Below are 10,390 nucleotides of genomic sequence, written 5' to 3'. Positions count from 1 at the left end.
ATACTTCACCTCTGTTTTCTATTTGTATAATTCAAGACTGAAACTGACTTCTTTTTTGTATAGTCTCTCATGACCTCTGGCTCTCCAGGTGAAAAAGAGGACTTTTCTGTTTGACTTTAAAGATTCCTCTTCTTTTTTTCCCTAAAGATTTATTTTATTTATTTGAAAGGAAGAGTTACAGAGAGATAGTTGAAAGAGTTCTTTCAGTTGATGGCTCATTTCCTACATGATTACAGCAATCAGAGCTGGGTCAGACCAAAGCCAGGGGTCAGATCTTTCATCCTGGTTTCCCATGTGAGTACACTGGTCCATCTTTTGTTGCTTTCCTAGGCAAGCTAGCAGGATCAGGATAGGAAATGGGACACCCAGGAGTTGAACAGATTCCTGTTCTGAAGTTAAGATCACCCTGTACTAACCTTATCAAATTTCTTTTATTCTTTTTAATTCTCTATAGTTTAGACAACTGGAAATTTCACCTACCCTCTTAGCTACATTGTCCTCATTAAATGCTTATTGGAACATCATCTATTGATAAATTATTTTCCTCTTCATCAAACATTAACTAAACACTAACTAATAAATATGGTAGGGTTTCTGCATTAAGGAGTTTATAATTCAGGGAATATAAATAAAGAAAAAGTTGCAGCTATTATAATGAGGGTGGTAAATGCATGAAAAGTAATCTAAATAAAACTGTTTGGAAGCACAGAACAGGAAATATCAAATTATTCCCAGGGGAAAGAGGCTTAGAAAAAGTAGCCTTGGGCAGAGCAAACCAGGACTTGAAAAATGAGTGTGGAAGTGAATGAAACAGGTCTGAGAAAAACAGCTTTTCTTACAAAGGATTGATGAATACAAAAGATAAAAAGACCCTGAGTCCCACAATGGATTCTACATTTGTGAAGCAGCATGGAGCAAATGGAGGAAGCATTGGGAAGGAACCTAGGGCCATACAAGACACTGAGACAGACTCACAGAGACTTCTTTTTCTTTTTCTTTTTTTTTTTTTAAATACTCAGCTTCATTTTCCACTCGATGTTGGGTCCAAAGATTGTTAGCATATATATATTTATTTATTTTTCAAAGATTTATTTTATTTTTTATTGGAAAGGCGGATATACAGAGAGGAGAGACAGAGAGGAAGATCTTCTGTCTGATGATTCACTCCCCAAGTGAGCACAGCGGCCGATGCTATGCCAATCCGAAGCCAGGAGCCTCGCCTGGGTCTCCCACGCAGGTGCAGGGTCCCACTTTGGGCTGTCCTCGACTGCTTTCCTAGGCCACAGGCAGGGAGCTGGATGGGAAGTGGGGCCGCCGGGATAAGAACCGGTGCCCACATGGGATCCTGGGCATGCAAGGCAAGGACCCCAACCACTTGCGCCACCACACTGGGCCCAACTCACACAGACTTCTTAAGTTTATTGTTTATGTTGGAAGCAATTTTGAGTTTCAAGGGTATTTTTTCTGAAACACCGTCCAGTGATGTTTTAAAAATAATTTAAAAAATATTTGGAAGAAAAATAGATTTAGATGCATGTATACACACACACACGGATAGGGAGGGGGCAATTTCTCAATCTGTTAACTCAATCCACTAATTTGGTACCAGCAAAACCCAGGATCCAGGAGCCAGGGTTGCCCTCTGGATCTCCCATATGTGTGGTAGAAGGACTTGTGTCATCATTTGCTGCTTTCCTGCTACATCAGCTTGGAGCTAGACTGGAAGCATGTAGTAACTTGGACTCAGTCTGGCAGTTCAATGTGGGATGCAGGCTTCCCAAGCAGTTGCATAGCTTACTATGCCACAATGGCCTCTACAGTAAGGTGATTTCATTTCATTTTATTATTTAGATTGTGCCAATGAGGAAGGTTAACTGGAGGCATAATAGCCAAATCAAAGTGTGTAGTTTGTGTGATTGTTTAAAGCACTGTAAGAGAAAAGAGATCACGGTCAGAATTTCGCACAAAGTGGGTTGGGTAAATTTACACTTTATGCTTGCATTATGGTTAGGTTGAATTTGAATGGTTATGGAGTTTGGATAGGTACTGGAATTAGAATTTGAGTTACAAAATAAGACATTGGGATGGAGAGAATTGTGGTGTTAGAATTCTGAAGGATCTGACAATGGTTTGTTTTTTTCATTGCAGCCTGTTCCTGACTGGCACTGGACACAATTCAGCTTCTTCATTATGGTGGGCTCCAGTGGCAATGAATCCAGTGCCACCTATTTCATTCTGATAGGCCTGCCAGGTTTGGAAGAGGCTCAGTTCTGGCTGGCCTTCCCACTGTGCTCTCTCTATCTTATTGCTGTGCTAGGTAACCTGATGATCATCTACATAGTGCGGACTGAGCATAGCCTACATGAGCCGATGTATATTTTTCTCTGTATGCTTTCTGGTCTTGACATCCTCATTTCCACCTCATCCATGCCCAAAATGTTGGCCATCTTCTGGTTCAATTCTACAACCATCCAGTTTGATGCTTGTTTGATACAGATGTTTGCCATCCACTCCTTATCTGGGATGGAGTCTACAGTGCTACTGGCTATGGCCTTTGACCGCTATGTGGCCATCTGTCACCCACTACGCCATGCTACTGTACTCACGTTGCCTCGTGTCGCCAAGATTGGCATGGCTGCCGTGATTCGGGGTGCTGCACTAATGGCACCTCTTCCTGTCTTCATAAAACGACTACCTTTCTGCCATTCCAATATTCTTTCCCACTCATACTGTCTTCACCAAGATGTCATGAAGCTGGCCTGTGCTGACATCCATGTAAATGTCATCTATGGCCTCATCGTCATCATCTCCGCCATTGGCCTGGATTCGCTTCTCATCTCCTTCTCTTATTTACTTATCCTTAAGACTGTGTTGGGGTTGACACGTGAAGCCCAGGCAAAGGCCTTTGGTACTTGTGTCTCTCATGTGTGTGCTGTTTTCATATTCTATGTACCTTTCATTGGGTTATCTATGGTGCACCGCTTCAGTAAGCGGCGTGACTCTCTGCTGCCTGTCATCATGGCCAACATCTATCTGCTGGTTCCTCCTGTGCTCAACCCCATCGTCTATGGAGTGAAGACAAAAGAGATTCGGCAGCGCATCATTCGTCTCTTCCATGTGATCACGCATGCTTCAGATACCTAGGTGTCATGGATCCAACTTTTCCTCCATGCAGAGTCCTCCAATTCAGATGTCAATATTAGCATTTTGGAAGACAGTGTTAAGGGTATACAATGCAGATGCTTCAAAAATGAAACTGGTCTATGGGAGAGGGGGTGGTAGAACTGTATGTTCCTGATGCCCATTTTCAATATTGTTTTCTTTGATTTTTCTTTCTTCACCCATCTTGGGACTATGAGATGATTTTGGTTTAGGGTTATAGTTTAAAGCTTATCTATACAGTCCATTTATTTTCCAGAGTGCTAGGATATGGGGCTGTAGGTATGTTTGAGAAACATTGCCAAAGGCTTAAATATGACAAAAAAAAAAAAAATAAACACAAGCATATGGCGAAAATCAGCTCATATGGTTTAAAAGTATGAATTTACCTTTGGAGCTGCCAGCCATATTTGATGCTGGGCAAAGTGACACATTTAGATTTTCTTTTTTTCAAGCAACTCCCATAGAGAATAGAGGATTGTTTTCAAGGCAACAGTCCTGAAGGGGAATAGTAGAATCAAAGCCTTGGAATATTTCATTTGCCTCATTAGTGAAAGGTGGAACATTGTTTTGGGAGTTTCCAAAACTTGTGGAAACTCTTAACCCTACTTGACTTTATTATTGCCCTTTGGATTTAGGCATGGATGTTTTTACTACCTTTATTCTATCTGTGCAAATGCTGATGCTCACTGGAAATCAGTGAATTGTGTGAAGTCCCACAAGCTAAGATGGAGCCTTTTCACATACAATCCCACACTTATTTGGTAACTAGAATGGGGTGAGCAGTGGAGTCACTAGGATACCTGAGGGGCACTTTAGGAAGGGCAGCAATGGCAGCATCTAGCAGTCCATAGTATAATGGCAAGGCCAACTGCCTGCCATAGACCTGGAAGCCCAGAGAGACAGGCAGCAGGAGACTGCATGGGGCCAGTGGTCTGTAAGGCTAAGGCAAGGCAAGAACTTGTAAGAAAGTGAGGAAAGTACATCAGTGGATCTGGGATGTGTTCAGGGATTTGAGCTGCTCTAAAGGGATGATGGCAACACCAATGATTAGATAATAACACAAAAGGAATGGCAATACAACTTCATTCCTGCCACCTATGTTTAGAATGAGTATGGCTCAAAGTTCGAATAGGCAGTTCTACAAGTCAATCTTGGTCTTTTGGGAGGAGACAGAATAGGAAAGCTACAGGATCAATAGCTCTTTCAATACTGTTTTGCTATATATTAGGGGGTTTGGAATTTTTGTTTTTATTTTCATTCATTCAACAAGATGGATTTTTTTCCTATTAATTTTCTCACTGACTCATAGGTCACAATAACATCATTTATTTCAGGAAGGTCTTTGATTTTCTTTTTCATTTCTTCAGTGACATAGTGGTCATTCAGTAGCATGTTATTTAACTTCACATTGTTGTAAATTTTCTATGTTTATTATCTGTTGTTGATTTTATTTTATGGCTTTTCACTTAAGGGAATGTATCGCAACTGTGTAGTAGAGACTATCACACACAGATGTGAAGATACAATGCAGAATGTATCTCTGCTTGGCAAATCAAGACGGGCTCTTACTGAGACTGTTGAATGTATCTTGACAATAGGATGCTGGATTCTCTGCTATTGTCAATGCCTACAAAGTCAGGATACACTTAAGTAGTGGAATGATGGAATTATGACTGAATGTGGAGGACTATACTATTGTAATGACAAAGAGGACACTAATGGGGAGCAGGGATTTATGGAGAGGGGAAGGGGAACCTCAGAGCCTGTGGAATTGTATCATGAAATAATAAAATAAATAAATTAATTTAAAAAGAATAAAAATATTATAAAGATTTTGATGCTTGCTGCTCCATGGTTTTAATATTCATTTATGTGTGTGTTTCTGTCTAGCCATGTGATAAATGTGTGTTTCTGTTATCTTTGAAATCTTTTGATGGAAAATGAGCAGATAAATCAGAGAGTCTCATTTAAAAATTTTAGCGATACAGAATTATATGGGACATTAGAAGGAGTTACAAGTCTATGATAGTGAATGTAGCCAAGACAAGGTTTCATGAATATGTTCATGAATTATTTAACTATTTTTGAATATAAATATGCATCTTTATTTTTCAACAACCAATAAATTCTAAAAACAGCAGCAGTACTACCGCAGAAATATGTTAATTTCTAGATAAACTTTCTAATAATTTACTTCATGAAGACTCAATATAATCTTCTAGAAGGGCCTGGAGTTAACAAATAGTATGTTTCTGTCCTTTATAAGAAATTTGGTAGGAGAGTTAAGACGCGTTAGACAAAGACCTTCTTCTATGCCTTTCACATAAGCATCACTTCATCCTCCTGCGACCATTGTTTGGATTTTCTGGCTCTAGTCTTACCTCTTAGTCATTTGAACAACTAGTGGGTCTTAGAAAAATGTGAATAACATTTAATGTAAGTCACATACTTATTTTTTGAGGTTTAATCTAGAAATGTATTTTAAGCAAATCTTAGATTTCCCATTCTGTTACCAGCGCTGATTCACCTACTTAACCTCTTGCAATGATAGTTGAAACAACCTCCACAGTGGTATGCTTGGCTTAAATACGTTTCCCACCAGTCCTAAATCCTGTGAAGCTTCTTCCTCTGCTTAAAATCCAATGGAATTCTGTAATGGAGTTTCTGAACGAATCCAAACTGCTTAGACGAACAGTGCATTTCTACCTTATGTGCTCATTCCTGTTCTGTGTTATCCAGTATAGCATCATCTTGCTGCCTTCCCATGACTTCACATACTTTTAGCCACTGTTTCTTTCTTTGCTTTTGTCTAAACTGCTTGTTGCCATTTTTATTTTCACGATGTTTCATGATAGAAACTTTTTATTTATATGGTCTCGATATGTGTTCTCCATTCAATATTCGCAGGTCTCTTTAACCAACTTTGGAAATGGACTGTGTCTGATTTAACAGAGTTTAGAACAGTTGTGTCTTATCAACTCAGTACTATCTTTATATTGCTCCTGCAGTTGAGATAACATTTCCCTGAATGCAGTGTACAAGCATGCCAGAGGGTCTGCCTATGTTTAGATTTTTTGTAACAGGTAGACTTGAACCTGGGAATGTGTAATATTACAATATTTGTTTAGTGTTTCAGAGCCAATGTTAGTTGTTTATCTCTGAGACATGGAACTGAAAAATACTTCCCTGAAATCTTAAAGCATTTTATCTGAGGCTTGATTCAAGAGTAGTACAGCTGGTACAAAATCAGATTGTAATCTTTATGCAGCTAAGGAAACCAATAGGCCGCAGGACTTTCATGTTGAGAAAATAAAGTAGGGGGCCGGAGAAGTGGCTCAACAGGCTAAACCTCAGTCTGCAGTGCCTGCATCTCACGAGGGTGCTGGTTCATGTTCCAGATGCTCCACTTCCCACCAAGCTCCTTGCTTATGGCCAGGAAAAGCAGTGGAGGATGTCTCAAGTCTTTGAGTTCCTGAACTCACATAAGAAACCAGAAGAAGCACAGGGCCTCAGGCTTCAGATTGACTCAGTTCCCGCTGTTGTGGCTTCTGGAGGTGGACTAGCAGACTGAAAATCTTTGTTTCTCCTTCTATCTGTCAATGTGATCTGCCTTCCAAATAAAAATAAATAAATCTTTTCAAAAAAGGGAAACGAGAAATACTGGACCTATATGATCAATACACATTGTAAGCAGGTATTGAAATGTAGCCCCAAAGAGTATATAATTATTATTAATAGAAACTTAGCTAAAACTTGAGTTCTTTAGGACTATGATACAAGACCTGAATTTCTTGGTTCAGGTGCTACACACCTAAGGTGTTGGGAAAGTGACTTCATCAAATTAGGAGTTTGTAAGGGAGGAAAGGAAAAAGATACACTATATCTATAATTTCACGTTTTTAAAAATTTATTTTTATTAGAAAGGCAGATGTATACAGAGGAGGAGAGTCAAAGAGGAAGATCTTCCATCCAATGGTTCACTCTCTAAATGGCCACAACGACTGGTGCTGTGCCGATCGAATCCAGGAACCAGGAATTTCTTTCCAGGTCTCCCATGTGAGTGCAGTGTCCCAAGGCTCTGGGCTGTCCTCGACTGCTTTCCCAGGCCACAAGAAAGGGAGCTGGATGGGAAGTGGAGCTGCTGGGATTAGAACCGGCACCCATATGGGATCCTGGCACGTTCTAGGCAAGGACATTAACCGCTATGCTATCGTGCCGGATCCTGTAATTTCACATTTTAAAACGATACTTTCAACAAACATATATCAGCATCTAAGCGGATTCTCTAGGATTCATTTTCCCCACAGGAGCTCTTTATGAATCCAGAATATTTTCATGATGCGTGAAGCCTATCACTTCCAGTCAAAGAGTGCAGGGGACATGCTAGGATGGAAAAGCCAGTAGGCATCAGTAAATGAGAGGTTTGGTTCAACCAGTTGTGTTGTTTAATACATGTAGGTCATCTACTCCAAGTTGAAAACTTTCCCAGAAACTCTGGTAATAATTTATATGTGTTCTTCATCTCTAAAAGAGGAGAAGCTTAATGGATAGTAAACATCCCCAAATATTTATACATTAAAAGCTTTCTCCTATTCAAAATAATTTAGATCTGTCTCTACTCTCTCTCTGACTCAGCCATTCAAATGATTAAATAAATATTTAAAAATAATTTATGATGAAACAGTTCAAAATAGCATTCAGTTTCTGCTATTCCATTAATGTTACTAGGAGCTAATTATGTGTTGACACCTCTGGGCTAACAGTCTAGTTAAATGGTTGATGATTATACATGTGCAAGAAATAAGCATAGTCATCTGAAAAGTGGAAATTAGAATTAATTATGATTTTCTGAGAAGTTAGGCTTATAATTGACAAGTAAGAACGATAACTAGAAATGAGACCTGGTTAGTTAAAAAATGAGAATGATTCTGGCACAGAAAAATACTCTCTGGAAAGACTGAAACAAGATGAGAGCTTAAACTGATTAATCTTCTGGTCTCTAGTTTTACTCATGTCTCATGCACTTCTAATTTTCTAATTTTCAATTCATATTAGTAACTCTTCTTATAGCAAAATATTAAAAGGGTAATTTTTATAAATTAGATATAAATGAAAGTACCTAGTATTGTCTGCCATCTCTCTCCAAATCTCATACCCCAGTCTTACTGATGAGGGCATAGAAAGTGGTAGACACAGAAAATGCAGGAACATCACTATTTCAAGAGACTTATTTACTTCTTCCAAATGTAGAGCTTTGATTTCATGATGCTGCATTTGTCCAGAGCTGTTTTCCTTCTTGTTCAATTCCTAGTGGGCCTAACAAAATGGCATCTGGTTATCAGGGTAAGATTTGTCCCTTTTGTATAAGGTTTGCAATCTCTCAAGGCAAGTTTTGCCAAACACTAGCAATTCTCTGCAGAGCCATTATTACACATAAAAGTCTACAGCCTGTCTGACTCAAGCATTTTCCTTGCATGAGTAGGCAATAAGAGATAAATGACCAAGTTTAATATACTTCAGAATCCTTTCAAAATCCTTTAAAATCCTCATTAATACTCCATTCATGAATTTTTGGTATGAATAAACCAGATGGTTCCCACTGCTTTAGCATGGACTATGGCGTTTCAATACTTGCTGAGTCTGTCAAATTCTGACAAGCCCAGATTAATGTCCTAACCCTACTTTATTCCATAGTTACATCAGCTGTGGTCTTTCCTTCTGATCACCCTGAGCATGGCCTCCCTGATGGGTTTGGATTTCACACTGTAGATGATGGGGTTGAGCACAGGGGGCACCACCAGGTACACATAGGCAACAAGAGCATGCACAAGCTGTGGCAGGTGCTTCCCAAATCGGTGGATCATGGACACACCTATGACTGGGATGTAGAAAACCAGGACAGCTAAGAAATGAGAGACACAGGTGTTGAGTGCCCGCAAGCGCTCCCTGGGAGAGGCCAGCCCCAACACTGTGTGAAGAATAAGAGTATAGGAAAGGACAATAAGCAAGGAGTCGACACCCACCGTGGACAGAACCACATACAGTCCATAAAGGATGTTGACAGTGATGTCAGCACAGGCCAGTTTCATGACATCTGCGTGGAAGCAGAACGAGTGTGACAAGAGGATCTTGCCAGGGCAATAGTTCAGTCGCTTCAGGAGGAAAGGCAGAGGGAAGAGGGACACTGTGGCTCGAGCCACAATGGCCAGTCCCATCCTGACAATGATACTATTTGTGAGGATAGCTGCATAGCGGAAGGGGTTAGAGATGGCCACAAAGCGATCAAAGGACATGGCCAGGAGCACTGAAGACTCCACTACAGAGAAGAAGTGCAGGAAGAACATCTGAATCAAGCAAGCGTGGAAGGCAATGAGTCGATGGTCAAACCAGAGCACTGCCAGTGTGGTGGGCAGTGTGGACAAGGTGAGGCCCACATCGGTGAGGGCCAGCATGCACAGGAAGTAGTACATGGGCTGGTGTAGGCTTGGAGTCCTCCTCACAGCGAGGAAGATGAGGATATTTCCAGTGAGGGCCATTGTGTACATGGAGGAGAAGGGGATGGAGATCCAGCCATGAAGAGCCTCCATCCCTGGGATGCCACTCATGAGGAAAGCAGGTGGCTGGAAGAAGGAGCTGTTGAGCAAGGATTGGGACAGGAGCATCCTGGAAGGCAGCTAGAAGGTCCAGTTTTGTGACGTCTTAACTTTGGATAAATGACTTAAGAGATCCTGGAGGATGGGAAAAGCATTATAATATTGAACAGACATTTTTAGTCATCTGGAACTATATCAATCCTACATAATCTTGACTACTTTTCAAAAATTTATGTTCTTTAATGTCAATATTTTTCTTTCTAGTTGATGAGTTTCTACCAGATTATGGCTGCTGAAATTCAGAAAATGTAGACAGTCTATTTCAGTCCAACGTGAGGATGTGTTACTTCCATGTGCAGAGATGCAAAGAATGGTTTTGCTTAGAAGAGGGTAAAGGCATTTGAATAAGATATGGATCCAGAAATGAGAATGACAATACTTGTAGCTCCTAGATAGAATCCTGAAGAATAATCAGTTGTTGCTTTGCTTTCTATTGTGCATTTTGTGGCATGATTTATTTCTGATGTCGTGCATTTGTCATATATATGGTGTCTCTGATTGGCTTTGATTTATAATAAATTTCATGGTATGTGTCTAAACAGCCTTCTTTTATTGTTTTCCATATTGAGAATCAG

The 10,390-nt window shown here is 40.1% G+C and overlaps 2 protein-coding genes across 2 annotated transcripts; one reads left to right on the top strand and one right to left on the bottom strand.

Moving 5' to 3' along the window:
• The first annotated feature begins 2,146 nt into the window (after positions 1-2,146).
• Positions 2,147-3,271, top strand: LOC121145417 (olfactory receptor 51E1). The gene has a single exon (XM_040964245.1). It carries the CDS (start codon positions 2,191-2,193, stop codon positions 3,142-3,144), a length of 954 nt encoding a protein of 317 aa, XP_040820179.1. The 5' UTR covers positions 2,147-2,190; the 3' UTR covers positions 3,145-3,271.
• Positions 3,272-8,861: 5,590 nt separating this feature from the next.
• On the bottom strand, positions 8,862-9,824 carry LOC121145422 (olfactory receptor 51I2-like). Its single transcript, XM_040964256.1, has one exon. The coding sequence runs from the start codon at positions 9,822-9,824 to the stop codon at positions 8,862-8,864; it is 963 nt and encodes a 320-aa protein (XP_040820190.1).
• Between the last annotated feature and the right edge of the window lie 566 nt (positions 9,825-10,390).

This window comes from Ochotona curzoniae, unplaced genomic scaffold (genome assembly GCF_017591425.1).
Source record: "Ochotona curzoniae isolate NIBS_2020 unplaced genomic scaffold, NIBS_Ocur_1.0 scaffold_3223, whole genome shotgun sequence".
Taxonomy (NCBI): Eukaryota; Metazoa; Chordata; class Mammalia; order Lagomorpha; family Ochotonidae; genus Ochotona; species Ochotona curzoniae.
The sequence above is the reverse complement of the archived record's forward strand: the minus strand, read 5'-3'. Positions and strand labels throughout refer to the sequence as shown.